Source organism: Bos mutus, chromosome 7, assembly GCF_027580195.1.
Source record: "Bos mutus isolate GX-2022 chromosome 7, NWIPB_WYAK_1.1, whole genome shotgun sequence".
In the NCBI taxonomy this organism is placed as follows: Eukaryota; Metazoa; Chordata; class Mammalia; order Artiodactyla; family Bovidae; genus Bos; species Bos mutus.
In genome coordinates, this window is record NC_091623.1 from 70,502,160 (window position 1) to 70,525,265 (window position 23,106).

General features: G+C 41.8%; 1 protein-coding gene across 2 annotated transcripts in view; it reads right to left on the reverse strand.

Annotated features, from left to right (window-relative positions):
* Positions 1–23,106, reverse strand: part of PRDM6 (PR/SET domain 6) — a 113,670-nt gene that overhangs the window by 30,734 nt on the left and 59,830 nt on the right. For both annotated transcript variants that reach the window (XM_070374082.1, XM_070374083.1), the window contains 2 exons: positions 5,770–5,897; positions 2,102–2,226 (listed from right to left, as the gene is read on the reverse strand). In XM_070374082.1, coding sequence (XP_070230183.1) covers positions 2,102–2,226; positions 5,770–5,897 — 253 coding nt within the window. The remainder of the gene's footprint in view (positions 1–2,101; positions 2,227–5,769; positions 5,898–23,106) is intronic.

Genomic DNA, 23,106 nt, shown 5'->3' on the forward strand with positions numbered 1-23,106 from the left:
AAAATCCAGAGTCTTGACAGTGACCTTCTGGACTTTATAAGATTCTTGTCCCCAGATCTAAGTTAACTCCCCCCAACCCACTCTCTCCAGCTGACATACCTATGCTAACCATTGTGATGCCCTTCCTACAGGCCAGTAGCATCTCCATCTTGAGCCTTTAGGCTTGGAGTCCAGCTGCCTGCAACACTCTGCTCCCAAAGAACATGTGGCTTGTTCTTTCACTTCCTTAAGTCTTTGCCCAAAGGCCACCTTCCTCGTAGGGCCCACATTGGTCATCTCTAAACCCGCAACTCCCAATTCCCAGCACTCCTCGCCCCTTCTCTGCTTTGTTATCTCTATGACACTTATCATCACACGACAAACTAACTTACATTTATTGGTTGATAATCTGTCTCCCTCCATTAGACTATACGCTCCATGAGGGCAGGACTTCCTGTATGTCTTGTTCACTGCTGTACTTAGAGTATGCAGCAATGACACTGGTCCTTAGTACGTATTCAACAACTATCTAATGAATGAATGAATTTTTGGACTATGTGCTACGTACTTTAGAACTCTACACTTTGATGTGTTTACTTCCAGACGTTCCTTGACATGCACACCAGAATATCTTCAGAGTCTGTAGCAGGCTGTACTAAAGAAGGAAATAGAAGGCCGTATAGGATTTATGGAATCTTTCTGGATCAGATTCCATCTTTTAGAAGGTGAAGCTACACCGAGGTTCTAACCAGGGGAGCTGATAACAGTGCTTTTCCACATGTGTACCTACACCCAGTCTTGGGAATGCTGAGCATGGAGCCATCCTGGGAAGACAGAGCATACTGGCCGCCATGGCCATTTCTGCTTCTAACACCAACCACACACTCATGTCCAACATGGAGATTTTCCCCTGTGAAAACAGACACTCCCTCAAATAGGAGCATTACTGCAGAAAAAAAAACTTTCCAATGGAAACTTGGTAAGTAAGAGGAATGTACTTATATGTCCAAAGATTCATTTTTTTGATTTGAGATTGGCTTGGGGTTAGGGTAAAACAGAAAAAGAAAGTTGAGCATAATATGCTTTTTGAGGATTCTATTTTTTTTTTACAAAGAAAACAAAGATAACATGGAAAAGAAATATCTGATCATCAGCATTTTGATCAGTAATATTATAAATATTTTTTTTCAGTTCATATGTGTGTGAGAGAAAGTAAGTAGAGAAGGAAAAATTAAAATAACACTTTTTTTCCCCCAAAATTAAGTTTCTTACATAAATCTGTTCTCTCTGCTTCTTTTTCTACTGCATAATCCAAATTTATCAGTTCACAGATCAGTCAGTTGGATGACAAGAAAAAAATTGCATCATTCAAACCAGTGTTTCTCACTGAAGCACATCAAAATCACCCAAATCTAAATCTATTCCAAATACTAGAAATCACCTTATAACATTTTCCCCAAAATTGATAAAAACAAATATATAAAGTTTATATGAAAACTACTGCAAAGGTTTGCATTAAATTATTTTTTCAAACATAATGATAGTAACAGTAATAAAGATAGAAGAAAATTACACGGTTCATTTTAGACTAAGATGTTTAGAGACAAATTCCTCAATCATATGTCTATGGTTTTGACTACCATTTCTTATTCCAACAACTACTTAAGAGGAAGAAAAGCCAATTGACTGGAGGGGTGTTGTTCCTGATTAAAGAAAGTGTTGTCTCCTTACTTCGTTTTTGCAAACAGTGTGACTCCAGCAAGACTGTGCAATCCTTCAGAGCAGAAGTTATAACTTATGCTGCTCTTGGAACCAGACACATAGTTGGTACTCAGTAGATACCAGCTGCCTTAACACCACTGCTGGCAATGATTTAAACTAGGACAAAGGTTTTCAAATCATAAATGGGTGAAAAAACATTGAGCTGTATAGGTCAAGACATCCTTGGAAAAAGCACAGGATATACAAGGAAAAATAAAATGATGGAACAGACTTGTGCACATTTGTGTTACACAGCAGAGTGAACCACATTTCAGGAGTTTCAAACAACACTCTTATTTTAAAAGTTAGTTTTGAAATAGGTATTTGGAAATGTGAATTCAGAGCTAAAATAAATTCTTACAGTTTTCATCCTGGGCAATGCATTGTAAAGGGATCCCAAAGAAAGACGTATAGCTGTCATTGTACCACACGAGAAGCTCGGTACCCCTGGGAATATCTATACAGGCTCGGTAGAATATATTCGACCTATTCAAAACAAAAGAAAACCCAGCTTAGTAATCGGTAGGACTCACATGCTCCATCCACATTGTTATTGCCCCAAAAAAGTTCTGCCCAGTTTCCCACCTAAACAATTTCTGTTTGTAATAAAATCTGCACCCACCTTATCGTTCCCAGCAACCAATTAGAGCCTGTAACCCAGTACGATAAATAGCTCACAGTTTATTTCCACAGTGTCCTTCCATGGAACATCCTGGCCAAAGAGACAGATATTTGGCCCCGGAGAGTCAGCAGAAAGGAAGAGTTCATTTAAAGAAAAAATTTCATCTCACACTAACGAGAAAATTCTCTTTCTTGGTAAACTGCAGACTCTGGTACGTCGACCCCACATACAAATTAACACCATTGATTTCTTATTTGAAGGAAAAGCGTTAGGTGTATTCTTACAACTTGGCATGGGAGTTCTCAAATTTGTAATAAAATTAAGCAGCTTTGTGATATAAGGGCTAAGAGAAATAAAAATCTTCCCCATAGCTTTTTTTTCCTCTAAAATTTGATACAGAAGAAGAAGGAAAATAACCCTCTTATGTGAAGTGGATGGAAATTCAATAAATACAAGAGGGGCACTTTACTCTGGCTGAAAGATTACACTATGAAATGACAGAGTGAAGGTACCAAGAACTAAACAGCCATGGCACAGTGAATAAAAACCTACAGATTTAAAAAAAAAAGAAAAAAGAGGAGCCTGTGATCGGTTTTCTCAGTGAAGAATTGCTACAAACATTAGCCTCAAGTTCAAGATAAAAGGGTTCAGGGTTGGTGAACCTTAAATTTAGCCTTTCTGTAAGGAACTGGCCATAGCAGGGCAATCTGTTCCTTGTACAACACTGTAGACATAAGGCGAATCCTTCACCACATTTTTCACGGCGGTGAGATATGCACTTGTCAACATATTTTGTCACCACAAAGTGGCTCTTGGCAATAGGATCATAAAGATCAATAAAAAAGTGCAGATTCTCAATATTTTACTTGCAGCTGCAAAAATTTCATTTATCTTGTTATTTTCCTTACTTGCTGCCATTCTGTCTCATGAGGGCACTGCTAGCTAAGCAGAATGTTTTTCCCCAACATTCTATGAATATCTGACAAAAACTCCAGCCAGTTGTCCAGACCTCACTCCCCTTCCTCCCTCCGCATCTCCAAGAGCTGTGCATTTTATTAATTCTTTCCACTGCTACATAAAAAAATCAAAATTGGAGCTGGGATATAAATCACTGGCATCTCCTAACTTGAGAAAAATTGAGTCGACTTTGTACTTCACCCTTGTAACATTTCATCTCTCGGTTTGGCTTCCCTTAATATAAACACAGCGCCGGCAAATGAATGTGCTAAAACCAAATGACACACTTTGCCGCTGAAAGAGCAGAACTGTTTTCGAGCGATGGGTGGTCTTTTGAGGCAGAGTAGGCCAAAAGGGGAAAAAGAAAAGTGTAAGCGTACACCGTTCCTTACAAGCGGGCAGAGCTTCCAAAACTCGCAGAAATCTCTGCATGTTGAAGCACATCAAAGGGATTTTTCCCTTTTCAGATAATATTTCCTTTGCTGACATGTATTTAGGATTGTGGTTGGATGACTCATAAAGATAGCTTCATGGCGTCCCAACGCAGCTGAAGCGGAACACACGCCAACAAACATTATTGTCAGCCTCAAAATAAAAACAAAACGTTCAGCTAAGGGTCAATCAATCAAGGGCGCTTTGAAGAAAATTCCATTTAGATATTACAAATCATAACAGAATGAATCTAAACCAGCTGACTTTTTGTGAAGAGGACATTCATGTATAATAAAAATTAGGCTGGCTCTTCAGGGTCCAACTTTTCTATTTTCTTACTCTTGGACGTGGTCACTGGTGATGGATGCCAGTTTTTAAATTGTGTTTTTGTAGTTCATTTTATAAAGATCTGAGGTAATCGAAAACAGATCGGCAGAGAGAATTCAGTGTGGAAGCACCATAAGGAAGGGAGCAATAAAACCCACTTAATATTGACAGAAAGGTAACGACTTTCTCATGCCCACCTTTCTTGCAGGGGTTTCTTATTTACCCAAAGTCAGAAGTCTCCTCAAGAGCTCCCAGGGTGCCCATGACGGAACCAGCCAAACTATCTCTTGCCGAGTAGACAAACACAATCTTTACTACTTTACTAGCTCCGAGTTTTATAAAAACTTCACAACAGAGATGCAGCTGCAGGGAAGGTGGGTGAAGCCCATATACAGACTGTAACCAGATACCATCGTGTGCAAGTTCATATAAACCCTTATGTAATGAAAGATAACTGCCTAGGAAACCAAGGCAGTGAGTCACATGCTGTCCAAATATGTTCCCTTTGAATTTGGAGGCCTTCGGAGAGCAAGCCAGATTTGTGCAGCCTTTAACCTATAAGGGGAATAAAGTTTGCTTCTTTTTTTAAGGCTTCATTTTTAAAAATAAAAAAAAAAAAGAAATTGTCATCAGCAGGACTCCAAGTTGCCGAGCAAGGCTCCTTCTGCTTTGATGTGTCTGTGGTGCCTGATAAAGTTAAACAGTTGCTTCTGATTCTAAAGGGAACGTGGCTGTTTATAACTGAGGTCATATATTTACATGGCACATGTTTTCGAGGGATTCTGAGAAAAGAAGGCTTCGTGGCAGGGCTTTTTTCCTATGGGATCTGTGTTTGCCTTTGGGTTGCCACTCTAGCCTTTAGTACTTGATAGAAATGCTTGACCAACAGGTGCATCAGGCAGGTGTGGCTTTAGATCTGGGATACCCACTGGCTTTTCTGCCCCTCCCCCACTCTAGGCCTCCCTATGAGACTCTGGGAACTGGGGAGGCTTCACCTCATCTCCACTCACCTTTGGGATTTGCCAAAATATCTCAGGGGACTGGTGCCTTCTCTGTGCTCTGGAACCACCCCATCCCCCTGAAACATACTCTGAATGGCCGCAGGACCACAGCCAAATGCTTTGGCACCTTTCAAGGGATCAGGAGAGGTTACTATGACTCAGTCAAGGCTGTTGAGCACAATGGTTTCAGGAAAGCAGCCTGGGGAAGGTTGAGACTTCTTGATTTCCCATGCCTTTGTGCAACTCAAACTGTTTCCTCTGAGAGACAGCCAGACTGAAGGCGACTGAAAGCAAGTGACGTGGGCTGAATCTGTGACCTCCTGTTTGCGTGTGGACACATCTGCTGGGGAGGAAATCACTGCAAGTCAGTGAGTTCACTGGGCTCACTCAGGCCATGGTGAACATTCATGTGATGATGTGGAAGTAACTTTTTCATGTGCAGTGAGTGAAAAAGGCCTTCTCCTAGCATCCTTATTCCTGAATTCTCAAGAAATGACTGTTACAAGAACTAGAGAGATATCACAAACCTAGCAGAAAAAAAAAAAAAAAAGAAATTCCTGCCAGCCCTGCAGAGTTCTTCAGGACTTCAGGACTCTGCAGGATTTTTTCAAAACTAGCAGCAAGCCTGAATTTATATATGCAAGGCAAAGGGCTTCGGCTTTGTAAGTGGTAAATCAAGGTATACTTTACCTGTACTGAACTACTGTTAGATTCTGTTCTCCGCAGTGCCTTGCACATCGGATATACCTCATCCAGCTCGACTTACTAGGTTCCCCACCATCAATAAAGTGCTGTAGTGTCCCATCTTGGTCATATATCTAGAGAAGAGGTCAGAAGGTCAAGTAGTTAGAACGAATCATCAGCAATCATTTCCCCTGCTTCCCTTGGTGTCTTTATGTGTTGGCTGCAGCAATTTATTGCCCATAGGTTTGCTAGTGCTCAGGAATGCTTGTGGAAACTCAACTAGAATAACAGGAGAAAAACATTTTCTGGTGATGCAAGTCAATCACGTTTTTCTTATCAAGCCAATCTTCCCTTTATTAAACATATTTGTGGCATCTCAAGGATGTGAGTGACCATGTTTCCCAAAGAATATTTAACCTCTTTTTGACAGGCTACTCTTTAGTAATGAACTGCTGGATAAACAAAGCAAGCTGAGAGGCGAGGCCACGCTGACATGGCTGGAACATCCACATGAGAGGCCCTCGTCTCAAACACGTAACTGGTCGAAGGCATCTGGGAGGCAGGGACTGTCGGCTCAACAAGCCGGGTGACACCTAGCAGGGGTTGGCGCATTATGGAGCTGTTTCAGACTGATAAAATTAGACTCTGATTTGGATTGAAAAAAATGGACTCTCACCTCGCAGAAGATGTAGGACTTCAGCTGTCAGGACCTGAAACTATTAGGAGAGGAGTCATCAAAAAAGAGGGACCCTCGCAAAGGGAAAGAAAAAAATAAGAAAAGTTTCCTATGGATTTAAAATGTCTTAACTGAGGTCGGTCTAATCATTATTGCCTTAGATCACCTCAAGCAGATTTTCTTTCAAGATCACATCCAAGGTAATGGAATCCCAGGCAATGAGCATGGGACCAAAAACCTTCTGCTAAACAACTGGCCAGCCCAGGATGTTGGAATCAGGGCTAACAGCAGAAACAATCAGCCCCCACTTCCAGAAACCAGGCCAGCCCTGGGCACCTTGGAGGCTGGGGTATCTGGAAGGGTGGATTGGGGAGTTATATATGGGCAGCAATTCTGGAAGGCCATCCTCAGTCCTAGGGGCAGCCAGGAAGCAAGGGGTACAGTTCTCAGAAGGATCATGGCAAAACTGGGCCTTTTAAAGAAAAATCAGCAGTAAGATTGTGTTCCGCAGAGCATCCTGAGAAATTAAGTCTCATTCTTGCTAATCAGCCTTTCCGCTTTTCTTTTCCAAACAGACACAGAGAACAAGTCTCCTGGAGCGCCTCACTGGTTACATTTCAGCCCTAAAATTAGTAAGGTCATTCATATTAATTTAGCTCAGCATTTCTATTCTGGGGGCCAAAAGACTTAGTGATGACAGTTCTTTTTATCATCATCAGTCATTTTAAAACAGTTGATTTGTTTTTTGGTTTTGTTTTGTTTTTTTTTTTTTTTTTGGCTTTCTTGAACTCATTCGTCTTCACCCCCAATCTTTCCACTAACCCCCACAAATAAAACTAGAGATGAAGCCAACCTAATCAATATAATGGTTGGAGAAGCTATGACTGGGTAGCAGGCTAGAATGATTATAGTTGATAATCAATGTAGCCTGAGAAGAATGAAGAGAGTCCTAGATTATATTTAAGATAATGACTTTAAAATCTTAGTTTAGGGATGATAGCAGGAAATGGGAGCATTTCATGTGGTAGATACATCTGCTCCGTAAGCAACCTGATGACAGATTTCCTATTTAGGTAAGATTATTACACGGTACTTATTTTGTTGCTCTTATTTTCGTTTTAGGAAACTGGTTCAAAGGCTCAAAGTCGCAATCTTGAGTCTGCTGTCAACAGCCCATGTGACACTGTACAAAGCCATCAGTTCTTTGAATACCACTATCTATCTATGCAGCTAAGCTAAGTCACTTCAGTTGTGTCCGACTCTGTGTGACCCCATAGACGGCAGCCCACCAGGCTCCCCCGTCCCTGGGATTCTCCAGGCAAGAACACTGGAGTGGGTTGTCATTTCCTTCTCCAATGCATGAAAGTGAAAAGTGAAAGTGAAGTCGCTCAGTCGTGTCCCACTCTTAGCGACCCCATGGACTTCAGCCCACCAGGCTCCTCTGTCCATGGGATTTTCCAGGCAAGAGTACTGGAGTGGGGTGCCATTGCCTTCTCCCTATCTATCTATAATGGAGCCCAAAATGTTGAGGACCCAGCCCTCTGCCCTGTCCCTCTCCCATGAACAAACCTTCCATGACAGCTGCTGGTGAAAATACTTATGAAGCACTTGGAGAAGTGCAGTTCTCCTTCATGCTTCCAGCCAATGTCCTCAACAGCAAGTTAAACTCTCTAACATTTACACATCACGGGTGTCGCCGAGTGTTAGCTCATCTGAACACCAGACATTAGCCAGTCAGTCTCCAAAATAAGTATAAAAAAGTGTTTTCTCCCACACTGTTTCAGCAATAACCTCCTTAAACTAAGTATATTGTGATTACAGGAATCCTACAATTCTTGCCTGCCTGGTGAAAACGCTACTTGCTTTGAGGAAAAGTAGATGGTTATTTGCAAGGCTTCCCCAAAGTATCAAACACTGAGCACATACCGTGAAGCTGAGCCTCCCCTGCTCCAGTCTGATACCAGTATTACACTGTTTCACATGAAACCTGACAAAAATCCCACTTACCAAGTTAGATCCCGTAAGTGTGCACCCCATCAGAAATGAGGAAACTCAATCAGGCTTGATACTGTTCTTTCCCTTAGCACCCAGAGCCCAGCCATCACCAAATCCAGCTGAATTTACCTCCTAAAACTTTTTCACATGCATCCATCTCTCCCTCTCCACCATCACCATCCTACCTGAACCAGCTTCCTCTCTCGCCTGAAGGACTACAAAAGTCCCTTGACAGATTTCCCTGCTGCTGCTTCAGGCCCTTCCAACCTAGTCTCTCAAGTACAGCCAGAGGGATCTTTCAAAATCCAAATGTAATGATTGCTTTTATCCCCCCTGCCAAAATAAGAGTTTCATAAATGCCATAAAATGTCAAGTAATAACAACATACATTCTCAGCATGTGAGATTTCCTCAATGGGATCCATCATGCTAATATGGGCAGCACCTCGAGCCGAAGTTATTTAGGGAGGCTGGCCAAAAACATGAACCTTTGCATTTGGCTCAAGGCCATCTTGGGGCCCTTTCTAGCCTGTGTTGTTAAACATTTAAACTGTGTTTCTTGAAAAAGTAACAAGGGCCCAGCAGTCAGTGATGCCTATTTCTGTTCATTTTCCTAATAAAAGTAGAATAAAATTGGAAAAACCACTATATCCACATGTAAGCTCTAAAGAGGAACTTTTCAAAAAAGTTCTGCATCCCAATTTGTGTGTTGTTATTAATCTCCATCATTAGCTCAACTTTGTTTTCATTTCAGAGTTCAGTAAAAGAATTTTTTAAAAAAGAGGGAGATAAAATTCCACATGCATCTGAACTATACAAGGACACTGTCCCTGTGCCCAGACGGGCTGACATTTGTCCTTCTGGGAGACAAGCAACCACAAGTGGGGAAATGCTTCAGCAGACTTCAGTCCACAGCAGCTGCAACAATTTCAAGGTCGAGAAGCTGTTATTGGAGGCTGCACCAACATCTACATTTGTGTGACGCTAAAATGTAACTGTAAGATAGATACCTAACAGGTCTAAAAATGTTAAGGAATTTGAGGAGATTTATTAATGCCAAGACCAAGAGTTATTTTGTTTTCATTACCTTTCAAAAGATTTAAAATAAGAAGAAAAATATAAAAAATCTTACACAGTGTTTAGATAATCTCCTCAGGACCAATGAAAATGTCAAAGAGGTCAGAAATTGAATTCGTTCAAATGGTAAGAATGCAAGTAAGAGTCAAATTTAGGAAAAAATTCCTTGAAAGAATCCTTGAGTCAAGCATAGTTTTGCTGAAAACTGTGCACTTTATTCTCCATGAATATGAACCACCATAGTTTTATACTTGCTCTGTTTTTTCTAAGGAAGCTAGAGGTAGGGGAAACACACGTAAAGAAACACACAGGACACCTGGAAGGAAAAGGGTTAAATTTTGTAACGCGAACCCCTCGAAACTGTAGAAAGCATATTTGTTTTACAAAGCTAGTCCTAGCATTGCTGAAAGGGAGTATAAAATGGCACAGTCATATTGGAGAACATTTTGGCAATGCTGAAATAAACTTGACAATGCATATTTCCTGTGACTCAGCAAGTTCACTTCTAGGAAACTACTCCAATATAATTCTGACACCTGTGCCTAAGGAGAAAAGTTCAAGGGTGTTCACTGGAACACAACTTTTAATAGCAAATAAGTATAAAAAAGAGAAATATCCATATCAGAAGAATAAACTAACTGTGGTTTATGTATTCAACAAAAAAGTACTAAACACTTAAAATGAATGAACAAAACCTGTTTGTATTCAGATCTAGTTGATATAGATCAAAACATCAAAAACATAATGTTGATTGAGAAAATCAGTTGCAGATTAATGCATATGATATCATTTGTTAACATTTCAAAATATACAAAATAATGCAATTGTATATTTTAATATAGTGTATATTGTAATATACAGATAGCAATATGTCTATCTATCTGTATCTGTTTACAATAAACATGCTGGAAGGATTCACCATTAACTTCATCAGAGTCCTGGCCTTGGGAAAGAAGGGGATGGAAGGATAACAAAGGGAACACACATATATCTGAAATGCTTTATTTTTCTTTAAAGAAAAAAAAGTTTCTGAAGCAAATATGACAAAGTGTTAACATTCTCTTTTTTGGCATTTATATATTATACTTTGAACTTATTCCGGTTTTTTAAATCAAAGTGAAGCAATAAATGAAAAGTCTAGTCATCTATTTCTGTGTACATCAATTTTGGCATGGGTTGTTAAAATAGAGGAGCAGATTATCTTACCCAAAGTTAGAAACTATCTGTGTTATCCTCCTGGAAAACTCTCAGTAATATGCACCCACTGATTGCCTTTCTGATTGCTTTGTTGCTATTTTAAAACCCCTGGTTGTGGTCTGTACTTTTTCTTTTATCCTGTATCAACAGGACGAGAAAGATAAGGGGAGAGCTCATTCTTACCTTTTTAAGGATATTTTTATAGTTTACAAACCAATAATATTTACTGAAATGCCACACATGTGGTTGAGATAATGATCACACAAACTGTCACTCATTATAAACCATGCATGCCATTAACTGAAAACCACTATGTGAAAGACTTCATTGCAATCCTGAAGATCAGGGAACTGCACTCTTTGCTACAATCTTACTTTCCTAGAACACTAAACCACTTTAAATGAGAACAGCAGGGCTTCCCTGGTGGCCCAGTGGTAAAGAAGCTGCCTGCCAGTGCTGCTGCTGCTGCTAAATCACTTCAGTCGTGTCCAACTCTGTGCGACCCCATAGACGGCAGCCCACCAGGCTCCCCTGTCCCTGGGATTCTCCAGGCAAGAACACTGGAGTGGGTTGCCATTTCCTTCTCCAATGCATGAAAGTGAAAAGTGAAAGTGAAGTCGCTCAGTTGTGTCCGACCCTCAGCGACCCCATGGACTGCAGCCTTCCAGGCTCCTTCATCCATGGGATTTTCCAGGCAAGAGAGATATGGATTCGATCCCTGATCAGGGACGATCCCACATGCCTAGGAGCAACCCAGCCTGTGTGCCACAATTCTTGAGCCTGTGCTCTAGAGCTTGGGAGCTAAAGCTACTGAGCTCATGAGCCTAGAGCCTGTGCTCCATAACAAGAGAAGCCACTGCAACGAGAAACCCAAACACTGCAACTAGAGAGTAGCCCCCGCTCATCACAATTAGAGAAAAGCCTGCACAGCAACAAAGACCCAGTGCAGCCAAGAATAAATAAATCGTTAAAAAATGAGAACATGAGTGAAAACCGCACCAGTGTTGTGTCTTAAATAAGCTGGTCATGAGAGGTTTATCCACGGCTTTGTCATTTATGAATGCTGCCAACTTACATTAACAACAATAATCATCACAGAAATAGTGTAAGCTAGGAGAAGGCAATGGCACCCCACTCCAGTACTCTTGCCTGGAAAATCCCATGGACGGAGGAGCCTGGTGGGCTGAAGTCCATGGAGTCGCTAAGGGTTGGACACGACTGAGCGACTTCACTTTCACTTTTCACTTTCATGCATTGGAGAAGGAAATGGCAACCCACTCCAGCGTTCTTGCCTGGAGAATCCCAGGGACGGGGGAGCCTGATGGGCTGCCATCTATGGGGTCGCACAGAGTTGGACACGACTGAAGCGACTTAGCAGCAGCAGCAGCGGTGACTGACTTGGGCCCATTTTAACGTAATACAGAGAAAAACATCTTCTGAATGATAGAAATTTACGTATATGGGTGGCTCTGAGCAATCTGTATCTCTAAAACAAGATCTGCAAACTGGTGACTCTTGGGTTGAATGCTTGACCAATTTTGTTTTTCCACAAGTGTTTTAAAATTTTGGAAATTCTATCTAATTTTTAATTTTTCTTGAGGAAAAAAATCAGAAGATGGGTCCTCAATCTCTAGGACTAATCCACGGAAACTTAGGTCACCTTCAAAGTGGCACCCTGAGATCAGCCATGGGCTTTTCTCCTTCCCCATCCTCCCTACCCTCCCCTATTCTTAGCTGTTCCTTACTTCACTCATTTACTTAGCTGCTCAGCCTCATGAAGCACCTAAGTTGGTAAACCCTGCTGTAAAGGAATTTTTCTACCCCTGAAAATCAATCTGCTACAGCTGGGGGCACTTTCAAGAAAAATCATCTGATCTGATGGCCTGGAAACACTGCAAATGTCCATCACTCCTTCACAGCCCAGAAGCCATCATATGACTGGGATGCAGGCATTTTGTGCTATAGTTTTCCAGGGAGTGGGAGAGCAGAGCAGAGCGTTCATTTATTTTTACCAGAAGGGCTTTCAATAGTCTTTTAAAGCAAGGGGTCCATTTTAATTCAAAGACGTCATAAATGTAATTACACTATAAAATCAGATAAAAGTTGCCTGAGTCTACTTTAAAAACAGATACAAAGAAAGCTCATCAGGAAGCACCCCACCACCTCAACAAACCTCACCTTTGCTCTCTGATGCAGGCGCTGGGACATCACCAAGGGCTGGCAGGGAAGGGGGGACCTTGTTGGAAAAATGCCAGACAGAGCACTTCCTCTGCCAGATAAGCTTCCATTTCTTCTGTTAGACCATTGAGTACCACAGCCACATTGAGAGGTCAGGAAAATGAGATAGGGAAGAGAGCACCAGTTCTAACCTCATCAGCTTACAGACAGCTTTTGTTTCTCTTGCGAGTTTTGTTTCTCGCAAGTTTCTCTTGGGAGTTTGCACCCTCGGATTGGATTCAACCAATCACGGAGGGCAACTCAGGGCCAAATGCACTAGTCCAGCTTGTATAAGGGATCTTGAATGATGAAGAGTAGGGTATCCACGGTGGGTGCTGGAACTGACACCACAAGAAAACCCAGGAGCGATTATATACATAAGAAAAAGGGGTCTCCAAAAGTTAGTTGTATAGTGCTGTGTTAGTTGCTCGGTCGTATCCAATTCTTTGTGATCCCATGGACTATAGCCTGCCAGGCTTGTCTGTCCATGAGGATTCTCCAAGCAAGAATACTGATGTGAGTAGCCATTCCCTTCTCCAGGGGATCTTCCCAACCCAGGGACTGAACCCAGGTCTCTTGCATTGCAGGCAGATTCTTTACCATCTGAGATACCAGGGAAGCCCAGAAATTAGGGACTTCAACAAACAGACTCTAGTCAGAGGCACAATGAGGCCTCCTCACACCTCATTCAATACTACAAATAAAGAGAGCCAAGAACCTTAAACAAAAGAAACTTAAATTATAACATTAAACATTAATCCACTCCTCCCAGAACCTGGTTCTCTGAATCTTGGCATGAAACAGAGGAAAAAGAAAAGACCAAAGGTTGTATTTGAAAGGCTTAGCCAGTTTTCAGCTAGCAGGGAGATGTCTCAGGCTCCCTCTCCTGTGATTCCACACCGTGCCAGGTCCCTATGCCAAGGACCCAGACAGCAGCATTTGGTCCTATACTGAAACACCGGTATCCTTCAGCTTTCCCCCCAAAAAGCTAAGGTGAGGGTGCACATTTTATACCCAAACATCTAAAACAAGGCCTAACACATTGGAGGAACTCAAAATACGTTGAAGTGAACTGAATTCTCACAATAATTAAATAGCTTCTTAAAGATCTCAAATTTTATTCAAAACTTGAGAAGAAACCACCACTAAATGCGATTAAAAATCCATTCTAAGCGCTAACCACCAGGGCTTTTTAAAGAAAATATTACATCTTTTTGAACTTAAGTTCTTTCAAGTCTATGAAATGCAAAGGTGGTTTTCATAAGATGATTAAAATGTAATAAACAGTTGTGTCTATGTCCATGTGCTGTACTTAGTCGTTCAGTCATGCCCGACTCTTTGAAACTCCATGGACTGTAGCCTACCAGGCTCTTCTGTCCATAGCGATTTTCCAGGCAAGAATACTGGAGTGTGTAGCCATGCCCTCCTCCAGGGGCTCTTTCCAAGCCAGGGATCAAGCCAGGTCTCCCACACTGCAGACAGATTCTTTACTATCTGAGCCAGCAGGGAAGCCCTCAGAAAAGGGTTGAGGAGAGGTCTTAGGGAGTTTCCCAGTTTAGACCTGAGAACCCAGCACTGTTTTAAGACCTCTCACAGCACTTGGAGAATCCAGGGAAGAATAGACACAAAGATGGTTTCTCAGATCTTCTCTACCTATTCTCCACACACTACCTTAGATGGCCCCATCTTTCTGTTAAATTCAGAAAATGAGGGCTTCAATAATCAAGTGTATTAGTAATTTGAGAAACTCAATTGAAAACTATAGTTTGCAAAGATAGATAAAAATGTTTTACTGTGAGATTTCTTTGTATCAGAAGATAAGAGGTGAGAATCTGTTTTGCAACTATTTACACAAGAATAATTCCTGACTGAACTGTGAAAAGTTAAAAAACCCAATACCTTTATTGCTCAATAAAAGACTTTACTTTTAATATTATAATTGTTAGAGGGGAATTTCTAAAGTATTACTAATGAAAATATGCAATAGAAGTCATCCTAGTCAATAGGAACTGGAGAGGGGGTGGAGGGCAGAGGTTAAGAGCATGCCTGTGGGTGTCAGCTCCAATGTGTGTGAGTTACAATCACAGCTTCATGTCTGCTGGCCAAGTGACTCTGGGCAGTTACTTAACTCTTCAGGAAGGTGAGACCTTCTTTGAAAAAATGATGCTACTGACAGTCCCAGTCATAGGGCTCATATGAAAATCAAATGAGCTAGTGTAGGTGAAGGACTTAAATCAGTGCTGGGCACACAGTAAGAGTCCAAAAAGCATTAGCTTATTCTGAGGCCATCACATTAGATGGGACACGTCAGCCCAGGCTTCATCTACTAACCTGCTCATGGACCGTGACCACAGGATAATATGTGCAGCGTTTGGAAACTCATTATTGCTAAGATTATAAGACCAGAAGATTGCAAGCTCACTGAGGGCAGGAATGCATTTTTAATATTTTAAGCTTTTACCCATCAGTATCTTACACAAAGCTTTGTACACATCAGGAAATCAACTTTTGTTCAAAGAGAGAGAGAAAAAAAAAAAAGTTGGAAATAACATAGATGGGGTGTAGCAATAAGCCAGTCATTTATGTTTTTGTTCCTCTGATGAGTCTATCAAAAAATAAAATACTGAAAATGCTGGATAAATGTGAATATTCTCTAGAAAAAACAGTAAGGAAGCATTTTTCCAGTCCTACATTTTCCATTTGCTAAAGTTAACACAAACACAGGTACCTACCACACCTTTAAGAGCACTCCTGGAGCTTCTGTAACTAACAGGTTGTTCATGCTCAGTCACTCAGTCATGTCTGACTCTTTGCAACCCATGGGACTGTCGCCCGCTAGGAAGTGTTTTAATTTGCTGTGGCTTCAGCCCTCTTACTGAACAATACCTACCACGTAGAACTGCTTGACTTCTGAAGACACTGACATTTCTAGCTAGAAGAGGCCCCAACTCACAGTATCTCATATGCACATGAACCTTGAACAAGGTCCAGGTACATGAGCTTTCTGTGCAGTCAAATGTACCTGGATGAGGGGCAGGGGACATTTGTGGATGGCAGCCTGGGGAATCAGATCAACAGGGAGCACTGTCAGCCACGGCTTCTGGGTACTGCTTCCCAATCCAGAGAGGAGGACAGCAAGGACCACACCACTGTGGTCTCCTAACCTTTTTACTTGTAAACTCTCAACTCCAGCTAAATCCAGCCTTGAGAATAGAGACCACAAAGCAATACTCTCAAAGGAGTGAAGCATCTGCCACCACCTAAACACAAAGAAAGAACAGCAGCTAATGACCAGGTCATATGCATCTGGTGGTATTTTGATTTATAAAATACTTTCCCAACCTTCAGTGATCCTTATAACTGACCTAGAAGGTAGACTGGAACATTTATTCCATTTTACAGATCTGATACTTTGGGCTGAGAAAGGGGAGATGAGTTGCCCACAGTCACATAGCAGGTCTGTGTGACAAGGAGGAAATGTTCCTGAATCATAGGCCACCATGTGACTATTGCTTTCATCACATCCCACTCGTCCTATCAAGGAGAACTAGTAGAACTCTTTCATTAAAACTGCCTAAAACTCTTAATATGTAAGAATGAGGGCTATAAAACATGTTCATAATAATTAACAACGTCATTTATAAAACAAACTCCTATCATTCAGAGAAAATACCAATTTAGTGAGAATTACTTAACCCATTAGTCAAATTTACACAAAGCAAGCATGCACTACTGGATAAAGACACCACTCTCCTCCTGCTGACCATGTGCTATGACAAGGACCATCAAAAAATGGCTAGGGTATAAATCTATGGAGGAAGATACACATTTTAAAATGAAAGCTTCTTCCTTAAAGCAAATATTGGCTAGTGTGACCAGAGTTATTTGTGTTCAGTTTTCCCACTTTTTTTCCTCAAATATGTAATACTACACTTTTTTTTATTTCAGTAGTTTCTCTCTCCATTAGAATTAAGTTGTTTCATTGCTATTTTTCATAAGAAAACTCTTCCCTCTCCTTCTGGTTTGGAGTACATTGGAATGCTAAGGTTTTGAGTTGAGGTTTCAAAGGTCAAGTAATAAATGCCCCATAAAAGAAATGAGTAATGGTTATATACACCGTTGCCGTATTTTCAGTAATGCTGATATAAAGCTATATACTGTACTTTGTCAATTCACATTCATCAAGTTCCAGAAATATTAGAAAATCATTAGAGGTTTATGTTGAGTTTGCAGATAATACTAACATATAAGTCAAGACTGAAATATGGTAATCAGAAAAACAGTTGAAAAGTGTCAATAAACCATAAAACACCGGTGGTGGTATTTGTGAAGTCTGCCTCAGAGAGCTGGGCACGGACAGAGATGAAATGGGTGTTTCTGTCACACTCTGGGGCAGTGGCTGTTATGCTGCAGGCTGGCAGAGGAGAGTGGGTGACTGAGGATTCCAGCACAGAGACTGAGAGCTCCCGAGAGCCACTGAGCACTTGGTGAATCTCCCTTATCTCCGAGGACAGCAGTGGTCATCCATACAAAGTCTGCCATCCATCAACCCAGAAGCTTCTTCAGACATCCTGTCTGCTGATCGGAGGGGAGACTTTGGGGAATCAGGCTTGCATTATCAGGACTTTGTCTGTGATCCGAACAAGCCACTGAACCTTCAACTTTTCACTTGGCAGAAGCCTACATGCTGGAAAAGTCCTGACAGTTCATTCATTTTGCTCCATTCTGGAGCCAGCTGATGTCTGACTGAAGAGACCCGCCCTCTTTGATGTTGTCCTCTTCTGAGAGTGCCCTGCTGTGAAAAAAATTTTATCCATCCAAATTAAAGGGAAATATTTTTGCGTCCAGCTGTTAGCTGTGACATGTTTGCCATTTTTCAGGGCACTGGCTTGGTGCCATCCTCAGGCTCGGCTGCAAACCTATATCTTTTCCCTTCTCCTTCGTCGCAGCAGTAATATTCACAGTGCACAACTGTCTCCAGTGTCCATACAACATCGACACTGAAAAGGAAAATACTGCTAATCCTATACTGCTAAGAACAGTCTTGGAAATATTTTCAAGTGGCAATTTGTTTTCCATTCCTTTTCTTTTCTTTTTTTTATATCAGCACTAATGTCTTTCATAAACTATAAAATTTTTTGATATAAGCCATCCATTTAAATATTGCTTCAACTCAGTTTTTTAAAAATCCAGTTTTAATTAAATTCACCAACAAGAAGTCCTGACCAAATGAAATGAATTTGGATGCTGTGAAAACTTGTTTCATATACACTGAGTCCACACTTAAAAATGGACATTTGTCCAGTGGAGAGAACTCTGTATAAATGAAGAAAAGCTCTCAGGGAAGCTTGAATAAACATTTAGATCTAAGTAATCAAGAAAGCTTGTATCTTCTCACATTTGCTAAATGCCATTGAAGTGAAGTGAAGTGAAGTGAAGTGAAGTCGCTCAGTCGTGCCTGACTCTTTGCAACCCCATGGACGGTAGCCTGCACCAAGCTCCTCCATCCAACGGATTTTCTAGGCAAGAGTACTGGAGTGGGTTGCCATTTCCTTCTCCAGGGAATCTTCCTGACCCAGGGATCGAACTCAGGTCTCCTGCATTATAGACAGACGCTTTACCGTCTGAGCCACCAGGGAAGCCTATAAAGACTGCTGCCATGAATTGTGTGTGTTATAAACAAAGGGCAGCTCTCAGCATTACCACGTTTTTCTCCATCTACTGAGATGAACAAGTAAAACACCGCAGTTTCCAGCCACCCTCCCATTCTGGCCTTTCTTTCCTTTCTCACTTTCACTTTTGTTGAGAAGAAAAAGAATCGGTGGAACCAGATCTCAGCACTGAGCCTCAGAGAATCCTGCCTTGATACTGATCTCAGACTCTGACTAGCGAACACGCACAGCACTCACCATCCTTTATTCTATCCATGAGAGGTAGATTAAAACAAAACAAAACAAAACAATAATGTATTCCATGTGAGAAAGCATCAATTTTGGAAAATAAAACCACAGGGAAATTTGAATGAACATACTTGGAAAAACAAAGCCTTAGTTATCTACCAAACAGGAAAGGGGACTGTTGTTTTGTTAAAATAATCCTAGATTATTACCAATGTGAACTTCTGGGATGTGCAAATTATCTATGACAGTGTACTAAATAGTTCTATGATTGAAAGCTATAAAAAAACACAGTAAAGTGACTGCACTGTGGCAAGCACTTGAATTCTCCATATGGTATCTCACGGGGTGCTATTTAACCCTTATTGCGGTAGAAATTTCTGGTTTAAAAATTCCACGTGGTATGATACTATGCAGACCTTTAGACCTTGATGAAAATGGTTAGTGATTTTATACTTCAGCATGGTAGCTACGATTTGCAAGAAGTAGCCTGACCAAAGCCTACGTGCAAACTGCTATGTTAGCAACTGTATTAAAAACTTACAAGGTACTAAGTGGGGAGTGTTTGCAAAGAGAAGGTCCCTAAAAAATCAGAAAGAGGCGACTTCCACGAATGTATAGACACACATGTACCATGCCCTAGAGGTCACCCTCTTTTTTTAAGTAAAAACTTTCTGAAGACGCAGAATGTTTGTTCCAATGAAATCATGGTTTCCTATGGTTTTACTTCTTTTTTTTTTTTTTTTTTTCTTTTCAAAGTAGCCTACAGCTTTATTTCTTCTCTGAAATGTGTCACTCTCTGAATTATTATGTTTTCTCAAGTCTACGACATTTTCTTCCTAGCCACACCAATAAAGTGTGACTGTCAGACATGCTTTATTAAGGGGAAAGTGACCATCTGTAGAGGGTAGAAAACATATTTTCAGATCTTAAATAATTTAGGTGACATTCCTTACGTCAAGTTGGGACAGTACCAAACATGCCCTCAATTCCCAATTTACACCATCATGGCCTGGATCACAGGAGAAACAAGGAAACAAAATAAACCCTAGATTCAGGGCGCTCAAGAAAGTGAGAGTGTGGAGGCTAACACAGGCCTAGATCAAGTGGTCCTGAGGGGAGTTTGCTGTTTTCCCAAGTTGGAAAAGACTCTTGGGAGTCCCTTGGACTGCAAGGAGATCGAACCAGTTAATCCTAAATGAAATCAACTCTGCATATTCATTGGAAGGGCTGATGCCGAAGCTGAAGCTCCAAAACTTTGGCCACTTGATGTGAAGAACTGACTCATTGGAAAAGACTCTGATGCTGGGAGAGACTGAAGGCAGGAGGAGAAGGGGAAAACAGAGGATGAGATGACTGAATGGCATTACTGACTCAATGGACATGAGTTTGAGAAAACTCCAGGAGATAGTGATGGACAGGGAAGACTGGCATGCTGCAGTCCATGGGGTCACAAAGAGTTAGACACGACTGAGCAACTGAACAAGTAACTGCTTGCAGGAAAACCTGAGTGAAATTCCAGGTTTGTCCTGGAGCAAGAAACATGGTAGAGGGATGAATTTTGGCTTCTTGGAACCGTTCTTGAAGGAAGGTTTGCACAGTTGTGCAGAGGACTGAATGAACACATTGGTTTGCACAGAGCTCCTCCCCATCAAGACCCAGGAGATGATGCAGCCAAGAACAGAATATCATAGCAGCAGTGGCGAGCCTCGATATGAGACTTCTGACTCCCCAGACGGCATTCTTTTAACAAACATTTAGAAAGTATCCACTATGTGCCAGCCACTGTGCTTAGTGCAGGTTTAAAAAAAACTGCAGACCCAGGCCCTACCTTCAAGCAATTTACCATTCAATAGGAGAGATACACGGAGAAGGCGATGGCACCACACTCTTGCCTGGAAAATCCCATGGACAGAGGAGCCTGGTAGGCTGCAGTCCATGGGGTCGCAAAGAGTCGGACACAACTAAGCAACTTCACTTTTCACTTTCATGCATTGGAGAAGGCAATGGCAACCCACTCCAGTGTTCTTGCCTGGAGAATCCCAGGGATGGGGGAGCCTGGTGGGCTGCTGTCTATGGGGTCGCACAGAGTTGGACACAACTGAAGCGACTTAGCAGCAGCAGCAGTAGCAGGAGAGATACAGGTGGCACCGTGGTAAATAATCTGCCAATTCAGGAGATGCAGATTCGATCCTTGGGTCGGGAAGGTCCCCTGAAGAAAGATGGCAACCCACTCCAGTATTCTTGCCTGGAGAATCCCCATGGACAGAGGAGCCTGGCTGGATATGGTCCACAGCATTGCAGAGAGTCGGACACAACTGAGTGACTGATCACAGCACAGCATGCAGAAGAGATAAACACTTAAACAAATCAGAAGACGTTCATCCTGGCATGACTCTCTGTAGATTTTCCTATCCAGTCTTTGCACATTTGATGTCTAGAATGGGGTTCCTAAATGTAGGAAGAGTAATCCATTACAATTTTTTACAGCGTAAAAAAGACATGAAGACTTAAAGAGCTAAAGTTAAAGCTCTTTAAGTCATCTCAATTGTTTAAACAACTTGTGGACTGTGAAGGCAGCATTAAACAGATGTTTAATTAAAATCTGCTAGGCTATAACCTCAATGAGGACAAAGATAAAATCTGTCATGTTGCCTATTAATTCCCTAGTGGTTAATAGAGAGCTCAGTTCAATCAATGTCTGTTGGTTAGTTGGTTTGGTGGGTGGATGGATGGGTGGTTGAGTGCGTGGCTGGTTGGATGAATAGATGGACAGTTAGAAGGATACAGATACCTTCTAGGTACCCAAACACTAATGGCTGGACCATGTCACTCTGCCCTCTGGGCAGGTCCACACATCTCAGGCAGGGCTGAATATTCTGGAAAATTTTAAGGAAAGCAGCATTTCCAAAAAGGAAATGCTTTTCCTCACTAGTTAAAATGGACACTCACGATTTCACGATTTGATCCATAGCTCAGTTGTGTCCAACTCTTTGGGACCCCATGGACTGTAGCCCCCTGAGAGGCTCCTCTCTCCATGGAAAGAATACTGGAGTGGGTTGCCATTTCCTTCTCCAGAATCTTCCCAACCCAGGGATCAAACTCAGGTCTCCTGTATATAGGAGGCAGATTCTTTACCATCTGAGCCACCAGGGAAGCCCTTAAAAAAAACTGACACTACTTTTATTATTTTTCCCATAGTCTTTTGTTTCTTTTTTAAATTTCAGTTTTACTGAGGTATAACTGATAAATAAAATTGTAAGATACTTAAAGTATACATGGTGGTAACTTGATATATACTGTGAAAGGATTTCCTCCCCATCTAGTTACTTAACACACATTCATCACTTCATCTTTTTTTTTTTTGGTAAGAACATTTAAGTTCCTTTACAAATGCCTAATTGTCTCTGCAGAGCTGAGGTCAGTGAAAAGCAGATGGATATAGACTTCAGTCAACAGCAAGGCCAGAAGTTACTCAGAACCTGGCAGATACCTAACTTTCTGCTGTTGGCCCCTCCTCCCATCCCACTCCCCAAATCTACCCCTAGCTGGGGATCACTGTTACTATCCCTTGACTCTTTGCAACCCCATGGACTGCAGCCCACCAGGCTCCTCTGTCCATGGAGCTTTTTAGGCAAGAATACTGGTGTGGATAGCCATTCCCTTCTCCAGTAGATCTTTCTGACCCAGGGATTGAGCACAGTTCTCCTGCATTGCAGGCAGACCCTTTACCATCTGAGCCACTGGGGAAGCCCAGAGTCTTTCCTTAAGGTGGCACTTTTTCTACCTTCCATCACGCTTCCAGCCCTCTCTCCTGGGCCCAGTGTTGCCCTCATCAGGCTCCCAGAAGCTGAGATTTATACCTAGTGAATGTAGGTCAAGGTGCTGCTCCTAGAAGGAATATTTGCATCTAGAACTTCATCTTCAAGTGAGGCTTGGAAGGGGGTCTGCCCTCAAAAGGAATTTGAAGTACCATAATAAGGGCTGAAATCATCCTGGGGAGAACAGATGACCATCCCTGGAACCCTGGCATGGCACAGACAGTCCATTTTGATCCTTGGAAGAGAGGCAGGGTAAGGCCACTGACTGTACTGCTGTAGCTCCAGTCAAGGGCACAGGCGTCTTGTGAAGGGTAGGGGCTCGGAGGAGAAGGTCAGGGACTCTGGGCAATCCCAGTTACTCCTGCAGAAGAGTTCCCTGCAGATCCCCTCCAGGTGGTGCCAACAGGGCCATTCCGCCTCATTTATGTAAAGAGCCTCAAATTGAGACCTCTGAAGTCATTTCC